At 44.4% G+C, this 22,480-nt stretch overlaps 1 protein-coding gene across 2 annotated transcripts in view; it reads left to right on the top strand.

The window, feature by feature from the left end:
- Positions 1 to 22,480, top strand: part of LOC311132809 (sorting nexin-13-like) — a 49,715-nt gene that overhangs the window by 1,589 nt on the left and 25,646 nt on the right. For both annotated transcript variants that reach the window (XM_084166151.1, XM_084166150.1), the window contains exons 2-4: positions 16,873 to 16,985; positions 18,211 to 18,313; positions 18,530 to 18,619. In XM_084166151.1, coding sequence (XP_084022277.1) covers positions 16,873 to 16,985; positions 18,211 to 18,313; positions 18,530 to 18,619 — 306 coding nt within the window. The remainder of the gene's footprint in view (positions 1 to 16,872; positions 16,986 to 18,210; positions 18,314 to 18,529; positions 18,620 to 22,480) is intronic.

Below are 22,480 nucleotides of genomic sequence, written 5' to 3'. Positions count from 1 at the left end.
TCTGAGGTAGGGTGGCGTTTTACCCCAAGTTAACCGACAATAGACCCGTGTTACATTTAGCCCCACTCTCCTATGCACTCACTGTGAATTGCTGAGTGGAAACTGCTTAACCATGATGCTGCTAAAAACTCTGGGTTTACAATGGTGCAGTTCACGCATATTTAGGAGTTGAGAAATAAAGTTTGAATGGAAAGCTGGGATCGCCCTCTTTTTAACAAAGGCCATTAAACATGCTATTTTCCCCGCGATTGCAAGAATTTGCTGTGCATTGATTGCTTGTCAGAATGCAGGTTTCCCTTCCCTATGGCACTCGAAACTTGAATGCGCCTCGAGAGGAATATTTCTCACAGAACAACAAGCCGACGAGGTACAGTGAGGGGAAAAAAGTATTTGATCCCCTGCTGATTTTGTACGTTTGCCCACTGACAAAGACATGATCAGTCTATAATTTTAATGGTAGGTTTATTTGAACAGTGAGAGACAGAATAACAACAAAAAATCCAGAAAAACGCATGTCAAAAATGTTAAAAAATTGATTTGCATTTTAATGAGGGAAATAAGTATTTGACCCCTCTGCAAAACATGACTTAGTACTTGGTGGCAAAACCCTTGTTGGCAATCACAGAGGTCAGACGTTTCTTGTAGTTGGCTACCAGGTTTGCACACATCTCAGGAGGGATTTTGTTCCACTCCTCTTTGCAGATCTTCTATAAGTTATTAAGGTTTCGAGGCTGACGTTTGGAACTCGAACCTTCAGCTCCCTCCACAGATTTTCTATGGGATTAAGGTCTGGAGAATGGCTAGGCCACTCCAGGACCTTAATGTGCTTCTTCTTGAGCCACTCATTTGTTGCCTTGGCCGTGTGTTTTGGGTCATTGTTACGCTGGAATACCCATCCATGACCCATTTTCAATGCCCTGGCTGAGGTAAGGAGGTTCTCACCCAAGATTTGACAGTACATGGCCCCATCCATCGTCCCTTTGATACGGTGAAGTTGTCCTGTCCCCTTAGCAGAAAAACACCCCCAAAGCATAATGTTACCACCTCCATGTTTGACGGTGGGGATGGTGTTCTTGGGGTCATAGGCAGCATTCCTCCTCCTCCAAACACGGCGAGTTGAGTTGATGCCAAAGAGCTCGATTTTGGTCTCATCTGACCACAACACTTTCACCCAGTTCTCCTCTGAATCATTCAGATGTTCATTGGCAAACTTCAGACGGGCATGTATATGTTCTTTCTTGAGCAGGGGGACCTTGCGGGCGCTGCAGGATTTCAGTTCTTCATGGCGTAGTGTGTTACCAATTGTTTTGTTGGTGACTATGGTCCCAGCTGCCTTGAGATCATTGACAAGATCCTACCGTGTAGTTCTGGGCTGATTTCTCACCGTTCTCATGATCATTGCAACTCCACGAGGTGACATCTTGCATGGAGCCCCAGGCCGAGGGAGATTGACAGTTCTTTTGTGTTTCTTCCATTTGCGAATAATCGCCAAGCTGCTGGGCGATGGTCTTGTAGCCCATTCCAGCCTTGTGTAGGTCTACAATCTTGTCCCTGACATCCTTGGAGAGCCTTTTGGTCTTGGCCATGGTGGAGAGTTTGGAATCTGATTGATTGATTGCTTCTGTGGACAGGTTTCTTTTATACAGGTAACAAACTGAGATTAGGAGCACTCCCTTGAATAGTGTGCTCCTAATCTCAGCTCGTTACCTGTATAAAAGACACCTGGGAGCCAGAAATCTTTCTGATTGAGAGGGGGTCAAATACTTATTTCCCTCATTAAAATGCAAATCAATTCATAACATTTTTGACATGCGTTTTTCAGGATGTTTTTGTTGTTATTCTGTCTCTCACTGTTCAAATAAACCTACCATTAAAATTATAGACTGATAATTTCTTTGTCAGTGGGCAAACGTACAAAATCAGCAGGGGATCAAATACTTTTTTCTCTCACTGTAAATCAACTATTCTGCTATGGGGTTGTCTGATTGTTCTATTCATTACTCGTTTTGTTTGCAGAGGAAAAGTACATTTGGACTGTTCTAGCATTTTTAAAGTGCGCCTTGGCAGATTTTTTTCATGTTTAATATTTTTTGGGCGTGGAGGCAATGATTTTGACGTGGCGCAGCGCCACAGTTAAATGACTGCAGCAGAAACACTGCATATCAGCATATGTTTTGAAAACCGTTTCTCAAGCGATGATTATTGATGTTTCTAAACGTTAAAACACAGTGTCGGAATTGTAGTTCACCCGCAGCCAACTGTGGGCGAGGCTAACTGCTGAAACCCTACGGAGAAGGGTTTTCTAGAGCAAAGTAGTTAATTGCTTAGTAGCTAGCTATAGCACAAAGTTATCTACCTACACCCCCCCCCCCCCCCCCCCCCCCCCCCCTTGGTGTTTTTCCTATTTTGTTGCCTTACAACCTGGAATAAAATTGATTTTATGGGGGTTTGTATCATTTGATTTACACAACATGCCCTACCACTATGAAGATGCAAAATATTTTTTATTGTGAAACGAACAACAAATAAGAAAAAAAAATAAGAACTTGAGCGTGCATAACTATTCACTCCCCCAAAGTCAATACTTTGTAGAGCCACCTTTTGCAGCAATTACAGCTGCAAGTATCTAGGGGTATGTCTCTATAAGCTTGGCACATCTAGCCACTGGGATTTTTGCCCATTCTTCAAGGCAAAACTGCTCCAGCTCCTTCAAGTTGGATGGGTTCCGCTGGTGCACAGCAATCTTTAAGTCATACCACAGATTCTCAATTGGATTGAGGTTTGGGCTTTGACTAGGCCATTCCAAGACATTTAAATGTTTCCCCTTAAACCACAAGCATACTGCTTTAGCAGTATGCTTAGGGTCATTGTCCTGCTGGAAGGTGAACCTCCGTCCCAGTCTCAAATCTCTGGAAGACTGAAACAGGTTTCCCTCAAGAACTTCCCTGTATTTAGCGCCATCCATCATTCCTTAAATTCTGACCAGTTTCCCAGTCCCTGCCGATGAAAAACATCCCCACAGCATGATGCTGCCACCACCATGCTTCACTGTGGGGATGGTGTTCTCGGGGTGATGAGAGGTGTTGGGTTTGCGCCAGACATAGCGTTTTCCTTGATGGCCAAAAAGCTATTTTTACTCTCATCTGACCAGATAACCTTCTTCCAAATGTTTGGGGAGTCTCCCACATGCCTTTTGGCGAACACCAAATGTGTTTGCTTATTTTTTTCTTTAAGTAATGGGTTTTTTCTGGCCACTCTTCCGTAAAGCCCAGCTCTGTGGAGCGTACGGCTTAAAGTGGTCCTATGGACAGATACTCCAATCTCCGCTGTGACGCTTTGCAGCTCCTTCAAGGTTATCTTTGGTCTCTTTGTTGCCTCTGATTAATGCCTTCCTTGCCTGGTCCGTGGGATGTTCAAAGTGTCTGATATTTTTTAAAACCCTGATCTGTACTTCTCCACAACTTTGTCCCTGACCTGTTTGGAGAGCTCCTTGGTCTTCATGGTGCCGCTCTCTTGGTGGTGCCCCTTGCTTAGCTAGCTACGAATTTAATTCAATGGTTCTGATTTGACATGTTTGGTTAGCTTGCTAGCTAGCTACTTATGACTACCCTGCCCTGCGCTGTGTAGTCATCCATTTATATGTGACCTTTAGTCTCTCTGCCCCCATCATTATCTGGCTTACAACTGTCATTACTAGTCTAGTTTGTGGGCTATGTATGTCGAGTATGCCTGTGCTGTTGCAACCATTTCACTATGCTTATTCTAGCAATCTAGATAGCTACATGCAAAGTAGCTTCAGTTATATGGCTTTTGAAGGTGGTAAGTCAGAGTTTCTATCCAGCTCCATTTGTTCCTTGAAATAGGGATATGTCAGACCAGTGTCAAGTCCAAAATGGATATGTATCATATAGAGCAGATATGACTGCATGTCAAGGGGAATGGGGAATTGTTATCTCAGCAGGACTACTCAGTATAATTTCTATATTGTCTGAACTGACAGTGTTTTGCAGCTGTAATGTTTATAAAACATGATGCTGTAGTTAAGCATGGTGGTGTGTTGCACTATCTGCCAGTAATGTAGTTATAACTGGTTATAAAGTCACTCTATGTAGACCCCTTAACAGTTCTCTGGTGACTACCAGGTCAATAAACAACAGTTTTACCCTGGTGTCAAGGCCCTTCCTGTGTTGGATCTAGTTATATCTGCTTATAAAGTCTGTCTCCTATGTCACGTCTCTCTGCTGTGAGATGTATCTAATAGCTTCGCTGTATCTGCTTGTAGTCATTAACTCCTAATATGTAACAGTCTGATTACAACTTCTCTGACCACTCTGGGTAAGGTAAGGCTGTGGCCGACTTGGCGCCTTGTCTCCAGTTAATCTGGGGTGTTATGGAAGAAAGAGAGCACGGTGTTGTGCCAGATATCACAACCCTGTTACAGACTGTCTTTTTGTCTTCTCAAACCCTCTTCACAGTTAACAAGTCACTGTCTGAATGACCTGGGTTGAACTCCGTACTCCGTAGGCGTATAATCAAATCGCATTTTTCGTAAACAAAAGGTGTAGACTAACAGTGAAATGCTTACGGGCCCTTTACAACAATGCAGAGAGAAAAAAATTAAAATAATACAAATAAAAAAACACAAGGAATAAATAAACAGTAAGTATATACAGTGGGGGAAAAAAGTATTTAGTCAGCCACCAATTGTGCAAGTTCTCCCACTTAAAAAGATGAGAGTCCTGTAATTTTCATCATAGGTACACATCAACTATGACAGACATTGAGAACTTTTTTTCTCCAGAAAATCACATTGTAGGATTTGTAATGAATTTATTTGCAAATGATGGTGGAAAATAAGTATTTGGTCACCTACAAACAAGCAAGATTTCTGGCTCTCACAGACCTGTAACTTCTTCTTTAAGAGGCTCCTCTGTCCTCCACTCGTTACCTGTATTAATGGCACATGTTTGAACTTGTTATCAGTATAAAAGACACCTTTCCACAACCTCAAACAGTCACACTCCAAACTCCACTATGGCCAAGACCAAAGAGCTGTCAAAGGACACCAGAAACAAAATTGTAGACCTGCACCAGGCTGGGAAGACTGAATCTGCAATAGGTAAGCAGCTTGGTTTGAAGAAATCAACTGTGGGAGCAATTATTAGGAAATGGAAGACATACAAGACCACTGATAATCTCCCTCGATCTGGGGCTCCACGCAAGATCTCACCCCGTGGGGTCAAAATTATCCCAAGAACGGTGAGCAAAAATCCCAGAACCACTCGGGGGGACCTAGTGAATGACCTGCAGAGAGCTGGGACCAAAGTAACAAAGCCTACCATCAGTAACACACTACGCCGCCAGGGACTCAAATCCTGCAGTGCCAGACGTGTCCAGGCTCTGCTGTAGCCGGCCGCAACCGGGAGACCAATGGGGCGGCGCACAATTGGCCCAGCGTCGTCCAGGGTAGGGGAGGGAATGGCAGGCAGGGAGGTAGCTCAGTTGATAGAGCATGGCGTTTGCAACGCCAGGGTTGTGGGTTCGTTTCCCACGGGGGGCCAGTATGAAAATAATAATGTATGCACTAACTGTAAGTCGCTCTGGATAAGAGCGTCAGCTAAATGACGTAAATGTAAATGTGTCCCCCTGCTTAAGCCAGTACATGTCCAGGCCCGTCTGAAGTTTGCTAGAGTGCATTTGGATGATCCAGAAGAGGATTGGGAGAATGTCATATGGTCAGATGAAACCAAAATAGAACATTTTGGTAAAAACTCAACTCGTCGTGTTTGGAGGACAAAGAATGCTGAGTTGCATCCAAAGAACACCATACCTACTGTGAAGCATGGGGGTGGAAACATCATGCTTTGGGGCTGTTTTTCTGCAAAGGGACCAGGACGACTGATCCGTGTAAAGGAAAGAATGAATGGGGCCATGTATCGTGAGATTTTGAGTGAAAACCTCCTTCCATCAGCAAGGGCATTGAAGATGAAACATGGCTGGGTCTTTCAGCATGACAATGATCCCAAACACACCGCCCGGGCAACGAAGGAGTGGCTTCGTAAGAAGCATTTCAAGGTCCTGGAGTGGCCTAGCCAGTCTCCAGATCTCAACCCCATAGAAAATCTTTGGAGGGAGTTGAAAGTCTGTGTTGCCCAGCGACAGCCCCAAAACATCACTGCTCTAGAAGAGATCTGCATGGAGGAATGGGTCAAAATACCAGCAAAAGTGTGAAAACCTTGTGAAGACTTACAGAAAACATTTGACCTGTGTCATTGCCAACAAAGGGTATATAACAAAGTATTGAGAAACTTTTGTTATTGACCAAATACTTATTTTCCACCATAATTTGCAAATAAATTCATAAAAAATCCTGCAATGTGATTTTCTGGAATTTTTTTTCTCATTTTGTCTGTCATAGTTGGCGTGTACCTATGATGAAAATTACAGGCCTCTCTCATCTTTTTAAGTGGGAGAACTTGCACAATTGGTGGCTGACTAAATACTTTTTTCCCCCACTGTACATGGGGTACCAGTCCTGAGTCCATGTGCAGGGGTACGAGGTAATGGAGGTAGATACAGTATGTACATATAGGTAGGGATAACGTGACTAGGCAACAGGATAGACAATAAACAGTAGCAGCAGCGTATGTGATGAGTCAAAAGAGTTAGTGCAAAAAGGATCAATGCAGATAGTCACTATTGGTGAACTTTTTAATGAACTATTTAGCAGTCTTATGGCTTGGGGGTAGAAGCTGTTCAGGGTCCTGTTGGCAACAGACTTGGTGCATCGGTACCGCTCGCTTTGGGGTACCAGAGAGAACAGTCTATGACTTTGGTGGCTGGAGTCTTTGACAATTGTTAGGGCCTGACTGAACACAACCCGGAGCACAAGAGCCAGGCAGACTGAAGGGAGATGGCTGTTGTGGTGTAACTGGTGTTAGTGTAATAACAGCCTCGCTGAGATGTGTTCCTCTCACAGCTAAATCTCATTCATCTGTCTTAATCACAGCTTAGTGACAGGGAGGCGCCAGTCCATCAGAACTGCTGCTCCACACAGACACGCACGCACACGCGGCCTGCATCAGCCTGGGGTCACCCAAGACAGCTTTAACAGTCCGCAGTCTATGGGAGCAGCAGGAGCAGTGAGCCCAGTATACGTCATCATACTGAGGCCCCCCAGCCCAGCTCAGCCCAAGCTCCCTCCCTCCCCTCTGGGAGATCCACTCACTTTCTCAGAGGAGAGCATTAATGTGCTGAGTTAATCTCCCGAGTGGCGCAGTGGTCTAAGGCACTGCATCGCAGTGCTAGCTGTGTCACTAGAGTTCAAATCCAGGCTCTGTCGTAGCCGGCCGCAACCGGGAGACCAATGGGGCGGCGCACAATTGGCCCAGCGTCGTCCAGGGTAGGGGAGGGAATGGCCGGCAAGGAGGTAGCTCGGTTGGTAGAGCATGGTGTTTGCAACGCCAGGGTTGTGGGTTCGATTCCCACGGGGGGCCAGTATGAAAAAATAAAATAATGTAGGCACTAACTGTAAGTCGCTCTGGATAAGAGCGTCTGCTAAATGACGTAAATGTAAATGTTAATCCCTCACTAAATAAACCCTAACCCCTTGCCCAACGTTAGTAACTCCTCACTGTCATGGGGATCAAGGGAGCTGTGCCGCTGTCAGAGCTGAAACAGGAATTCGCTGACCCCTGACCTCTTACCTCTTACCCCTAACCCCAATGCTTAATTGGAACAGGACCAGTCACCTCTCAGTTTTGGACTCTTTTGTTCCAGAACCCATTTGCCAACATCCGGTACCTCTCGTTGCATGAAAAAATAAAAAAAATAACATTGTTTGCAATGTAAAAAGTTGAATAAAATCGGAGGTAATTCAATCGACGCCTCCTGTAATTCTCCTGCCCCCTAAACAACTTAGTGTGAAAATGTGCCTGATATTCTAAGAATTGATTTGTGTTTGTCCGGCCCGGATTTATGGTTTGCGTAACATCGTAGCCTATAGAGCAACGTGTGGCCGTTGCTTTGGTGAGAGAGAGAGAGAAGCGCGTCTGTATCTCACAAGGATAGAATGAGATTCACTTTCTGTGATTTCTCTCCCTCTCTCTGCTCTGATTGACTCATCTCTCCAGCGTTGCACTTCATCATTTATTTCCTTACAGAATCATAGCCGAGGGAAGGGTGCAGGAGGTGCCGCAGCACCCCTGATAAATTGAAACGCATTTGCTAAAGTTATAGAATTACTGCTGTCTGTTCAGAAAGGAATGAAATCATTCAGAATACCACACCAGGATCAATAGCTTATACATTTTTTATTTGATTTTTTATGCCTAGCTGTGGATTGTGTTTAGCCCAATCACAAGGCATCGCCTACAGTCGGGAAAGCGTGGAAAGTCTGTCAGTGAACATCGTGCAGCCAAAACAGGCCTTTCGTAGTATTTAAACTACAGTTGCGGGAAAACACAGGTTGGAAAGCAAATGGATTCTGCTGAAAGGAGAAGAATAGTCTGTCTGTAGGCTACCGATGATGTTATCAACTTCCAAATAGGCCTGTTGAGCGAACAGCATTGTTTTACAAAGTAAAGGCTTTTGGCACGAGTTCATCGGCCGTCGCCGGTGAGTGAGCTGCGCATCATTGGGTGAGTCAGTGAAACTGAAAAGCTTTTTTTAGGACTATAATTTCCTCCTCATATTGTACAATATGTGTCTCCACACGCCTAGGCTATTGATGGATTAAAATACCAGGACGGTTTCTATTGATCTCAGTTTGTCAGTGTCAAAGTAGCCTTTCGATCATTTGTGAGGTATTGAAAAATATTCTGTTAAAGTCTCCAGTAATCTAAAAATGATGTAGTATTGAATGAAATGCGTTTATAAAAGGCCCCCAAAAATGTTGACCCTAGGCTTAAAAAAAAATCCCCATGTGTGCAACTTCTGCAAGCGCCTCTACTGCTCTATGCCAGCACACAAAAGTGATGACAATGCATGCAATGCTTTATTATAAAGGGGATCATGCAATGCTTTATTATAAAGGGAATCATGCAATGCTTTATTATAAAGGGAATCATGCAATGCTTTATTATAAAGGGGATCATGCAATGCTTTATTATAAAGGGGATCATGCAATGCTTTATTATAAAGGGGATCATGCAATGCTTTATTATAAAGGGGATCATGCAATGCTTTATTATAAAGGGGATCATGCAATGCTTTATTATAAAGGGGATCATGCAATGCTTTATTATAAAGGGGATCATGCAATGCTTTATTATAAAGGGGATCATGCAATGCTTTATTATAAAGGGGATCATGCAATGCTTTATTATAAAGGGGATCATGCAATGCTTTATTATAAAGGGGATCATGCAATGCTTTATTATAAAGGGAATCATGCAATGCTTTATTATAAAGGGGAATATTTAAAAAATATATATTATTCTCATGCATTCCAGTACCTCCGAATCCCCCAGGTCACCTCCCAATTTACAAATGAAGCACAGCCTAAACCCTTAGTCACTGTCATGGGTCACAGGGGCTGTGGTGACCGAGGGAAGTGAAACCTGACTGACTGATTTCATGTGATGGGGACAACTGTTTTTGTCTTCAAGGAATGCTTTGTGCTGCTTCAGCTTGGAACCTTGAGCTCTTGTTTAAAGCCAGAATCCTTAATTGGAAAGTGGCCACCCCGCCTCATGCCATATCCCCCAAACTGTGCTCTTTCACAAAAGTTCTCAACCTATATACTTATTATGGACACCGTATGTTTTACATTAGTTATTTTGTTGTTATTAGTCCCATCCTTCAGCTCCATTCAACACCACCCATCTATCTCTTAACACCATCCATATTGGATTTCTACTTGCCATATATTTCTCAACTGTACTGTGATGTTCTGAACCCTTCTATTCTCATTGTTTCTACAGATTGTAAATTGAAAATAAACATTTTTGCTAAAAGTATTATTATATTATTGATCGATTGACTATGACTTTTCAGATCACCCAGTAGTGCTATCTGCAGGGTTAGCTCCAGGTAAATATTGCAATCCTTCAGTTATTCCTGGACCTGTGACCAAAAACAAGCTACAAATGGACAGTACCAAAACAAATGATCTAATGATTTTGTCTCTTCGCAGCAAAATCTGCAGAGCTGGGACGATTGTATACCCCATATAAATAACATTCTATTGGTTGCAAGAATTTTGTATAATAATTAAACGTTATGAATCCGGCGTCGTTTTGCGTATCAGTTCATAAACTATCTGCCATGGAAACGGTAAGTCAAATCTCTTCCCAACTATTTTGCAATCTATGTGGGACGGCTGTCAATCCTTTGGTCCTTAAATGAAACGGGTATACTTTTTTATTTATCACCGTTTTCTTTAACCAATTATGTTCTTTAATGCAGGGCCGACAGACAAGTTCCTTACTTTTTCCCCCTTCTACTTTCCTCTTCCATTTTTGCGGTAATGCTGCAATTATTTGGTTGTAATTTTGGGTAGAGCAGACATTTCCATATGTTTTTGTTAGCTGCATGTGCGACAACTCCACCAGTTCTACCTATGATATCATTTATGAAGTATGAAAATGTATGCACTCACTAACTGTAAGTCGCTCTGGATAAGAGCGGCTGCTAACTGACTAAAATGTAAATGTAATGAAGATTATACCTTTTTTAAACATTTTTTCAAAAAATAACATTTTTTAATCAATTTGTATATTTGAGTTTAACCACAATATTTGTTGCAATATTTGTTCTGTCGTTTCTGGAGGATTAAATTGAAATTGCAACCAACTTTCTATGGCTTGTTTTAGAAATAGTGATATTTGGGAGATTATTTCCTTTTCAAATAACTGAAAGTGAGAGGTTGTAATCTGAATAAAGGGAAAAAGGTCATTCTTGAACATGGCGTGAGACAATCTTACTAATTTGCTAGAGAACCAATTTGGATTTAAGTATAACTTTTGTATGACTGAAGCTTTTAGTAATAGGTCTAATGCTTTCATATTTAGTCATTTTTGTCCTCCGAATTCATATTCATTATATAAATAGGCCCGTTTAATTTTGTCTGGCTTGCCATTTGAAAAAAATTTGAATATATTTTTCTCATCTAATTTAAAAAAAACTGTAGGCAAGACCATAAGCAAATAGGTAAACTGTGATAATACTAAAGAGTTAATCAGGGTGATTTTTCCACAAATAGACAGGTATTTACCTTTCCATGGTAGCAAGATCTTATCTATTTTTGCTAACTTTCTATTAAAATGTATTTGAATGAGATCATTTATTTATTTTGGGATATGCATTCAGAGTATATCCACATCACCATCAGACCATTTTATTGGTAAACTACACGGTAATGTAAATGTTGTATTTTTTAGTGATCCAATAGGTAATATAGTACATTTATCATCATTTGGTTGTAATCCAGAGAGGTTAGGAAGCTGAGGGATCGGCCTACTCTCAGATTAATAGACAGCTATGGATGCAAGGACTGACCATCCATGATATCAAAATTATAAGCTTATTTTGGGTTCTGGTGGTGTACGACAGTTGAACTAAGCTCTTGAGGCATTTATAAGTTATATTCTTCAATAATCAATGTGTATATATCATTACTTGTAAGTCCAAAAATGGACTTACAAGATGCAACTAAGCTTTAAAACTATTTTGCTCTTGTTTTGGAACCCTTCGCTCTCGTTTGGAACCCTTCTCTTGCATTTGGAACCGTTGGCTCTCGTCCTCTGATGGCGTGTGTGAACCAGACGCCTATGACATCCTCTCCAGTCTCCACTATCCCGTTGACCAGTGTGCTACGGTAGTTTTCTAGCAAGGGAATAGAGGCTCTACTCTCAGCCTTCGGCTCAGGGCAGTTTCTGCTGCACATTTAGGACAGTACACTGACTGCTACCTCAGCCTGTAAATAGTAGTGGTTTAATAAACCCTGTCATCCTTTAGCTGAATGATGGACATTATACAGTGGAGTGTATGAGAGACGAGACATGGTATGACCACAGCTAGCTATAGGCGAGACTCTTTACAGCTGACTGAGTCTATGGTGGGCAGAGAGGAGTTTCCCTGAACCTTCTTGCTACCCTACATTATCACGGAAGACGTTAACATAATTGTTACCCACAGTTCTGTTGTTTTGATTTGTTGTGGCCGGTGAGTGACTCACCGTGCTGAACTGTTGTTGTTTTGATTTCTATTCTCTCCCACTAGCCCCCCCCTCCATGCCTACCTGTCTGCCCTTAGCGCAGATAAGGTTAGCCTCAATCAGAGTGAAGGAGGCTAGCCACCAGCAATACCATGACTACCTATCTGTCCCTGTATTCAGACAGTGACTGTTCCCTGGCGGCTCCACTGTGATAACGCTGGCTCTGGCCTGCTGATATGGGCCCGCTAACACCATTACCTGTGTGTGTGTCAAGTCAAGGACGTCTACTAGCAGCCAGGCACCTCGTGAATGAGGAGAGGCCTCCTTATCCCTGCTGTTAGTAGTATAAAGACCCTGACTGATTGAATAAAAAGATACCAGGTGAGCCTTACGATCAAAAGTGTGTGTGGACTGGCTGGTGTTATGTTAGCATTTGAGATTTAGCCTACCATTAGTGAAATAAAGCTCTCTCTGACAGCCCAGTCCCTTAGCTAGTGTGTGTAGGATGCAGGTATTTTTTATTTTTTTGTAATAGTGTAATATAATAGGCTGTAGCACTGAGGTCAACGACCTGTAGAAGTCAGTGCTCTGTTGTTATTTGCCCGTTGTGTTGTTTACTCTCACGTAGTGTTGTTTACTCTCACGTTGTGTTGTTTACTCTCACGTGAATTTGTGAGCAGGAAGAGACTGACAAGGCTGTACGATTCTGTGAGTGAGGGAAACGCTGTGTGTGTGCGTTTCTCTGTGTGTGTGTGTGTAATATGAAGTTGTGTAGGGATAGCCCGGCTCTGTCCAGTGTGGTTGATTGGAACAGACGGTGTTGATGTTAAAACTGTGTCAACTGGAAGGATGCTGCTGCTATCTCCTGCCTGGTGTGATACTCATAGCAGTAATGCTGCTGTACTACTCAAAACCATCACCCTGACCCCTGCAAAGGTCAGGACCCATCCACTGTGTGTGTATGATGTTCTGGAATCCTCTAAACATTCCATACGTACATCCATGACATGTCCGGTCTTTTGAACAGATGAAGGATACATGTGTGTGCATGTACGTGCTTGTGTAATTATGTGGTGCACTTTGTTACTGTGACAGAGGAGTGGCCATGTTTCAACACATTCGAGAACACTGTTGCTATGGTTCTGACACGCTGAGTCATGCTCTCTAGACTAGGGTTGGGTGTTATTTTACGATTATCCATACCAGGTTATACTGTATTACCGGCAGTGCACACAAGAGGCGCTATTTATTTCCAAATGTTAAAACAATACAGATATTAAGTTCATGCGCAGAAACACGTCATTGGGTCTAACGGTCGTCTTGCGCCGAACTGCGCATGCGTATAAAGTTATTCTTGACGAAAATTAAAAAGTGTCAGTTGGAGTAATAACATGTTCAGCTACTTAAGACATTGGCTCGAATCTAGGTTGTGGATTTAGAATTCGAGAAAATTAACAACTAAGAAATAATGTTTCACTTCTCTCATTGACTTCTCAAACCCCAAACCTCGGTCTGGTCTGCAGAGTCTGCTTTGCAACCATTCCTGGAAGTCTTGTGATGTTGAGCCTCTGGGTTTAGAAACTCTGCGGTTCTACTGTCTCTCCAGGGGTCATAACGCAGGATTCTGTGTTTTTCACGCAGAAAAGGAAAGATAAAACGCATAAATATCTTGCTGCGTTTTGTAAAAGCTGATCTAAAATGCTTCTTATTGTACATTCTGCTCGGCTTCAGTCAGGATTCGCTCCAAATCATGAATGTAGGAGGACACATTTTGTGCTTCAGTTGTACTTCTCCACTCAGATTAAATATATTTGCTCTCATCGTTGGATCACCAGACAGCTCTCTGACTGATGTGTAGGCTACTTATCTATCCAGACAGCTCTCTGACTGATGTGTAGGCTACTTATCTATCCAGACAGCTCTCTGACTGATGTGTAGGCTACTTATCTATCCAGACAGCTCTCTGACTGATGTGTAGGCTACTTATCTATCCAGACAGCTCTCTGACTGATGTGTAGGCTACTTATCTATCCAGACAGCTCTCTGACTGATGTGTAGGCTACTTATCTATCCAGACAGCTCTCTGACTGATGTGTAGGCTACTTATCTATCCAGACAGCTCTCTGACTGATGTGTAGGCTACTTATCTATCCAGACAGCTCTCTGACTGATGTGTAGGCTACTTATCTATCCAGACAGCTCTCTGACTGATGTGTAGGCTACTTATCTATCCAGACAGCTCTCTGACTGATGTGTAGGCTACTTATCTATCCAGACAGCTCTCTGACTGATGTGTAGGCTACTTATCTATCCAGACAGCTCTCTGACTGATGTGTAGGCTACTTATCTCTGGTACTTTCATCTTGTGTAGTTTTTCTTTCATATTGTGTAGTTTTTCTTTCATCTTGTGTAGTTTTTCTCTGGTAGCAAGTTAAAATGCATTAGAAAAAGTAGCTGTCTACATTCTTTCAATGATAAACATTAGAAATATGATGCATCATGTTTGCTAAATATACTTTGCTTTGTCATTGCACGCCAATTGAATTATGTGTGTGTGGCTGCTAACCAAATAGCATTGCACTTCTGTTGTCATGAAACATGGGACCAAAACTTTACATGTTGCAATTATATTTCTGTTCAGTAGATGTTGGTTACTGATAGGTCATTGACTATTGTTATGTCAGAGTGAGAACAATACCTATGTGTCCTTAGAAACCTTCCTCCTGTACTGATGGTTATCTCATCCCACCGGCACTCTGTCCATCTCTAGTGTAGATAACCTGAACCACAGACACTAACTCTATCCATCTAGTGTAGATAACCTGAACCACAGACACTAACTCTATCCATCTAGTGTAGATAACCTGAACCACAGACACTAACTCTATCCATCTAGTGTAGATAACCTGAACCACAGGCACTAACTCTATCCATCTAGTGTAGATAACCTGAACCACAGGCACTAACTCTATCCATCTAGTGTAGATAACCTGAACCACAGGCACTAACTCTATCCATCTAGTGTAGAAAACCTGAACCACAGGCACTAACTCTATCCATCTAGTGTAGATAACCTGAACCACAGGCACTAACTCTATCCATCTAGTGTAGATAACCTGAACCACAGGCACTAACTCTATCCATCTAGTGTAGATAACCTGAACCACAGGCACTAACTCTATCCATCTAGTGTAGATAACCTGAACCACAGGCACTAACTCTATCCATCTAGTGTAGATAACCTGAGCTGATAAACAGACAACCCACAATGTTATCCTGATCACTATCATCAGCATGGTGATTCTTCAGTGAGTGATAAGCAGGGTGGTGACTACAGTGAGTGATCAGCAGGGTGGTGACTACAGTGAGTGTAATCAGCCGGGTGGTGGCTCTACAGTGAGAGTGATCAGCAGGGTGGTGACTACAGTGAGTGATCAGCAGGGTGGTGACTACAGTGAGTGATCAGCAGGGTGGTGACTACAGTGAGTGGTCAGCAGGGTGGTGACTACAGTGAGTGATCAGCATTGGGGTGACCCTACAGTGAGAGCTATCAGCAGGGTGGTGACTCTACAGTGAGTGATCAGCAGGGTGCTCTGGATCAGATGGCAAAATCACATTCTGTCTTAATTTCTCTTCTTTATTCCCCTTGGTCATGCTTTCTTTTTAACATGCTACTTTATAGGCTAGCGCTAGCTGCCCTGTCTTGTCCTGTCCTGTGCTGGGCCTTTCAGGAGCCAGTCTGTGTTAACCATGGCCTAGTTCTCCCTTCCTTCCTTCCTGCCCCGTTTCACCTGCATGACCCCTCTGTGACAGTCTCAGACACCTGTCTCACCCGTATCACCTCACCTGGCACTCCTGGTACGTTTACCTCTCTCAGAAAACATCAGAAGAATGTAAACTAAACAAATGATCTGTAATTTAGACCGTCTGGTAGACAATCCTCATGCAGAATATATTTAGGACCAGCTTTAGCTGTTAGCCTGGCTGTCTTTCAAGTAGCCTGAAGAAACTCTCAGATGTAGGCTAATGACCTGAGGTAATGAATAAACTCATTGTAGGTTGTTAGCCTGTATGATGTGTGCCAGTATTGGCTGGAGACTGGGTTACGTAGGGAGCCTGCTAGCATTAGCTTGCTAGTGTTAGCCTGCACTGTAGGCTGTGTGAGACAAGGTCAGGATGCAGGGAGAAAGCTAGCATAGCATTAGCAGTTAGCTTGTTAGCATGAGACTGGGTCACAGGTTGCAATGCGAGAGCTAGCATTAGCAGTTAGCTTGTTAGCGTGAGCCTGTAAGCTGTGTGAGACTGTGTTAGGATGCAGTGAGAGAGCTAACGCCGTTAGTGGTGAGGTCAGCAGTTAGTTTCTCTGTTTCCTGCTCTGACAATAGCAGGAAACATGAGGATGAGGAACTCTCTATCATGCTCTCTCCCCCCCTCACTCTCCATCTGACTTTCTCTAGTGTTATTTAGCTAAAATTTCAAATTAGGTGGGTGATATTGGTGCTGATTTGTTGCTGTACGTTAACCCTCTTTCTCGCTCTCTCTCTCGCTCCCTCTCTCGCTCTCTCTCTCGCTCCCTCTTTCTCTCAATTCAATTCAAAGGGCTTTATTGGCATGGCAAACATATGTTTACATTGCCAAAAAAAGTGAAATAGATCAACAAAAAAGTGAAATAGATCAACAAAAAAGTGAAATAAAGTCTCTGTCTCTTCCTGTAGGCCAGTCTGTCTGTGTGGGGATGGGGAGGTCTAGGAGTGGTGCTGTTCCTCGTCACTTTCGGACCCTTCGCTATCTTCTACCTGGCCTTCTATATCTGCTGCTTCGTAGGAGGGTAAGTGTGTACCACACGTTTGAAGTTATGAAGTCATTTATAGATGTGTTCATATGAAATGGGCTGTCTTTGTTGTGTAATCTAGAAATCTGGTTTACATGTTCTCCTCCTTTCCCCCCCTTTCACCTCTCCTCTCCTCACCTCTCCCTCTCCTCACCTCTCCTCACCTCTCCCCACCTCTCCCTCTCTCCTCTCCTCACCTCTCCCTCTATCCTCTCCTCACCTCTCCCTCTCTCCCCTCCTCACCTCTCCCTCTCTCCTCTCCTCACCTCTCCCTCTCTCCTCACCTCTCCCTCTCTCCTCACTTTTCTCCTCACCTCTCCTCTCCTCTCCTCTCCTCTCCTCTCCTCTCCTCTCCTCTCCTCTCCTCTCCTCTCCTCTCCTCTCCTCTCCTCTCCTCTCTCCCTCTCTCTCTCTCTCCCTCTCTCCTCACCTCTCCCTCTCTCCCTCTCTCCTCATCTCTCCCTCTCTGCTCTCTCCTCAAATCTCCCTCTCTCCTCTCCCTCCCTCTCTCCTCTATTCTCCTCTCCCTCCCTCTCTCCTCTCCTCACCTCTCCCCCTCTCTCCTCTCCTCACCTCTCCCCCTCTCTCCTCTCCTCACCTCTCCCCCTCTCTCCTCTCCTCACCTCTCTCCTCTCCTCACCTCTCCCCCTCTCTCCTCACCTCTCCCTCTCTCCTCTCCTCACCTCACCTCTCCCGCTCCCTCTCTCCTCTCCTCACCTCTCTCCTCTCCTCACCTCTCCCTCTCTCCTCACCTCTCCCTCTCTCCTCACCTCTCCCTTTCTCCTCACCTCTCCCTCTCTCCTCTCCTCTCCTCTCCTCTCCTCACCTCTCCCTCTCTCCTCTCCTCACCCCTACTCCTCTCCTCTCCTCTCCTCTCCTCTCCTCTCCTCTCCTCTCCTCTCCTCTCCTCTCCTCTCCTCTCCTCTCCTCTCCTCTCCTCTCCTCTCCTCTCCTCTCCTCTCCTCTCCTCTCCTCACCCTTTCTCCTCACCTCTCCCTCTCCCTCTCTCCTCTCCTCTCCTCTCCTCTCCTCTCCTCTCCTCTCCTCTCCTCTCCTCTCCTCTCCTCTCCTCTCCTCTCCTCTCCTCTCCTCTCCTCTCCTCTCCTCTCCTCTCCTCTCCTCTCCACACCTCACCCTTTCTCCTCACCTCACCTCTCCCTCCTCTCCTCACCTTTCTTCTCCTCTTCCTCCCCCTCACCTTTCCCTCTCCTCTCATCACCAGTGGTTTTGCGGTCACTCTGTTGTTTGGGAAGACCAACTCAGAGAGACATCTAGAGAAGTGTGAACACTCCTACCTTCCGGCCACGCAAACGGGTATACTGAAGGTAGGACACACACACATCCACACGCGTGCGCGCAGACACACACACACACACACACACACACACAAATAAATAAATAATGGCTATCTCTTTCTCTCTCTCTCTCTTCCACCCCCTCCCCCTCCTCGCTCTCAACATCTCCCTTTCTCCCTCTCTCTCTCTCCCGTCTCCCCTCTCCCTCTCTCTCTCTCCCGTCTCCCCTCTCCCTCCCTCTCCCAGACGTTGGATGAGCTGAGGTTGGCTCCGAAGCCTATAAAGATAGACAGGAGACTGACTGGCTCCAACTACATAGACGAGCCTCTGCAACAGGTTAGTGACAGAACAGAAGGATGAACCAAACCGAGAGGGAACACAGTGATGATAGATACTTTCTGCTTACTAGCTTCTTCTTCTGAAAATCAACTCTGCTTTTTCAGCTGAATCAATCTATCCAACTATGACCAAGTCACCTGTTTCAGTCTTCAACTACTGTGCCTTCAGAAAGTATACACACCCCTTGGCTTTTTCCACATTTTGTTGTTACAAAGTGGGATTAAAATTGATTTAATTGTAATTTTTTTGTCAACGATCTACAAGAAATACTGTAATGTCAAAGTGGAAGAAAAATTATAACATTAGTAAAACATTCATAAAAAAAAAAAAAAAAACACTATCTTGATGACTCGGGTTGAATACTTTTCGCCGGACATAATTGGACCCATCTCGTCCAAAAAGTTGCCTCAAGTTTGTCAAAAAGCACCTGGAAGCACCTGGATGGTCATCAAGACTCTTGGAATGTTCTACGGACAGATGAGTCAAAAGTATAACTTTTTGGACAATAAGTGTCCCATTGTGCCTGGCGAAAACCAAACACTGCATTCCATAGTAAGAACCTTATACCAAGGGTCGAGCATGCTGGTGGTAGTGCGATGGTTTGGGGATGCTTTGCTGCCTCAGTACCTGGACCACTTGCCTTAATAGAAGGAACCATGACTGTATCAGAGAATTTTACAGGAGAATGTCAGGCCATCCGTCTGTGAGCTGAAGCTGAAGCGCAGCTGGGTCATGCGGCAAGACAATGATCCAAAACACACAATCAAGTCCACATGAAAATGGCTAAAAAGCAACACATTTGAAGTTTTGGAAAGGCCTAGTCGAAGTCCAGACCTAATCCCAATTGATATGTGGCAGGACTTGAGACAAGAAGTTCATGCTTGAAAAAACACGTCACTGAGTTAAAGCAGTTCTGCATGGAAGAGTGGGCCAAAATTCCTCCACAGCGACGTGAGAGACTGATCAACAACTACAGGAAGCATTTGGTTGGAGTCATTGCAGCGAAAGGTGGCACAACCAGTTATTGAGTGTAAGGGGGCAATTACTTTTTCACACAGGGGAATTGGGTGTTGCATAACTTTGTTTATGAAATAAATGAAATAACTATGTCATTGTTGTGTTATTTGTTCAATAAGGTTCCCTTTATCTGATTTTGGTTGAAGATCTAAAGGTATCACAAATATGCAAAAGTAGAGAAAATTAGAAAGGGGACAAATACTTTGTCACAGCACTGTATTACTGAAATGTGTCCACTAAAGTTAGTTTATATGGCAGCCAGATAAAGTGAGGACGTGTCATTAAGTAGCCTAATTAGATCACGACCTGCCTGGATCCGCAGCCTCACTGTCTCTCTACAGATGTCACTGTGTGTGTGTGTGTCCGTGTGTGTGTGTGTGTGTGAGTCCCATTGTGTGGTCCTCTGTAGTTTTGTATGGCCACTGTGGGTTCGATGTAGAGCTGGGACGTTAAACCGAAAAGACACAGACATTGCCTTTCTGTTACCAAAGCATTTTGCTTACGACGGTGATCTCCGTTCTTGTAGATTGATTGTTCTAAAACCATTATTTGGTCAACAGTAATAGCCTTATTGCGTTACGTTGATTCCTGCTATGAAAGTACCTGCCTGTCCCTGTTTCGCTGTCGGCTGCTGACTCTCACTCCCTCTCCCCACTGTGCGCACGGAGGAGGGAGAGATGCATTCTGAGAAGCACAAGCATATGACCGTTGCTGCAAATGCAATTGTGGGAAAATAACAATAGCGAGGCTATATACAGGGGGTACCGGTACCGAGTCACTGTGGGGCACCGGTTAGTCGAGGTAATTGAGGTAATATGTACATGTAGGTAGAGTTATTAAAGTGACTATGCATAGATAATAAACAGAGAGTGGCTGGGTGGCTGGAGTCTGCACCGCCTGCTATAGAGGTCCTGGATGGCAGGGAGCTCGGCCCCAGGGATGTACTCGGCAATACGCACTAGGCTACCCGCTAACGCCTTGTGGTCGGATGCCAAGCAGTTGCCATATCAAATGGTGATGCAGCCAGTCAAGATGCTCTCAATGGTGCAGCTGTAGACATTTTTGAGGATCTGCTGGCCCATGCCAAATCTTTTCAGCCTCCGGAGGGGGAAGTGGCGTTGTCGTGCCCTCTTCACGACTGGGTTGGTGTGTGTAGACCATGATAGATCCTTAGTGATGTGGACACCGATGAACTTGAAGCTCTCGACCCGCTCCACTACAGCCCCATCGATGTGGATAGGGGGGTGCTTGGCCCTCCGTTTCCTGTAGTCCATGCTCAGCTTCTTTGTCTTGCTGATGTTGAGGGAAATGTTGGTGTCCTGGCACCACACTTTTTGGAAATCTGTTCCCAAGTATTCCCACGCATTATAGAGCGACGTGATCATATACAAATGTAAGCAAGGTTTGAAATGATTGTTTTAGTCATATTATATATGTTTGGGCTTCTTGCGGTCAATTTGCAGTCTACAAATTATTTGTAATTATGTTCCGGCCCCCCGACCATCTGCTCAAGAAAAAATCTGCTCGCGGCTGACTCTAGTTGATGATCCCTGCTGTCTCGTCATCGATGGTGAGCAGGCCTACCACTGTCGTTTCGTCAGCAAACTTAATAATGGTGTTGCAGTCGTGGGTGAACAGAGAATACAGGAGGGGACTAAGCACACACCCCTGAGGGGCCCCCGTGTTGAGGGTCAGTGTGGCTGATGTAATGTTGCCTACCCTCACCACCTGGGGCGGCCTATCAGGAAGTTCAGGATCCTGTTGCAGAGGGAGGTGTTTAGTCCCAGGGTCCTGAGCTTTGTGATGAGCTTGGAGGTCACTATGGTGTTGAACGCTGAGCTGTAGTCAATGAACGTCATTCTCACATAGGTGTTCATCTTATCCAGGTGGGAGAGGGCAGTGTGGAGTGCAATAAAGATTGCATCATCTGTGGATCTGTTGGGGGGGGGGTATGCAAATATGAGTGGGTCCAGGGTGTCTGAGATTATGGTGTTGATGAGAGTACTTTCAAAGCATTTCATGGCTACAGATGTGAGTGCTACGGGGCGATAGTCATTTAGACAGGTTACCTTGGCGTTCTTGGGCACAGGGACTATGATGGTCTGCTTGAAACATGTAGTTATTACAGACTGGGTCAGGGAGAGGTTGAAAATGTCAGTGAATACTGGTATTCCATCTGGCCCCGCGTCCGTGTTAATGTTAAGCTGTTTAAAGGTCTAACTCACATCGGCTACGGAGAGCGAGATCACATAGTCGTCTGGAACAGCTGGTGCTCTCATGCTTGGTTCAGTGTTGCTTGCCTCGAAGTGAGCATAGAAGGCATTAAGCTCATCTGGTAGGCTCGTGTCACTGGGCAGCTCCCGGCTGGGTTTTTCTTTGTAATCCCTGATAGTTTGCAAACCCTGCCACATCCGACAATTGTCAGAGCCGGCGTAGTAGGATTAAATCTTAGTCCTGTATTGATGCTTTGCTTGTTTGATAGCTCGTCGGAGGTCATAGTGAGATTTCTTATAAGCATCCAGATTGGTGTCCCGCTCCTTGAAAGTGGTAGCTCTAGCCTTCAGCTCAGTGCGGATGTTGCCTGTAATCCATGACTTCTGGTTGGGATATGTACGTACGTTCACTGTGGGGACGACGTTGTGGATACCCTTATTAATGTAGCCGGTGACTGATGTAGTAAACTCCTCAGTGTTATCGGATGAATCCTGGAACATATTCCAGTCTGTGAAACAGTCCTGTAGTTTAGCATCCGCTTCATTGGACCACTTCCGTATTGAGCTCGTCACTGGTACTTCCTGTTTTGAGTTTTTGCTTGTAACCAGGAGGATAGAGTTATGGTCA

This window comes from Coregonus lavaretus (assembly GCF_964263955.1).
Source record: "Coregonus lavaretus genome assembly, chromosome: 7".
Classification (NCBI taxonomy): Eukaryota; Metazoa; Chordata; class Actinopteri; order Salmoniformes; family Salmonidae; genus Coregonus; species Coregonus lavaretus.
Note: the sequence above shows the minus strand (reverse complement) of the source record. Positions and strands in the feature narration are given on the sequence as shown.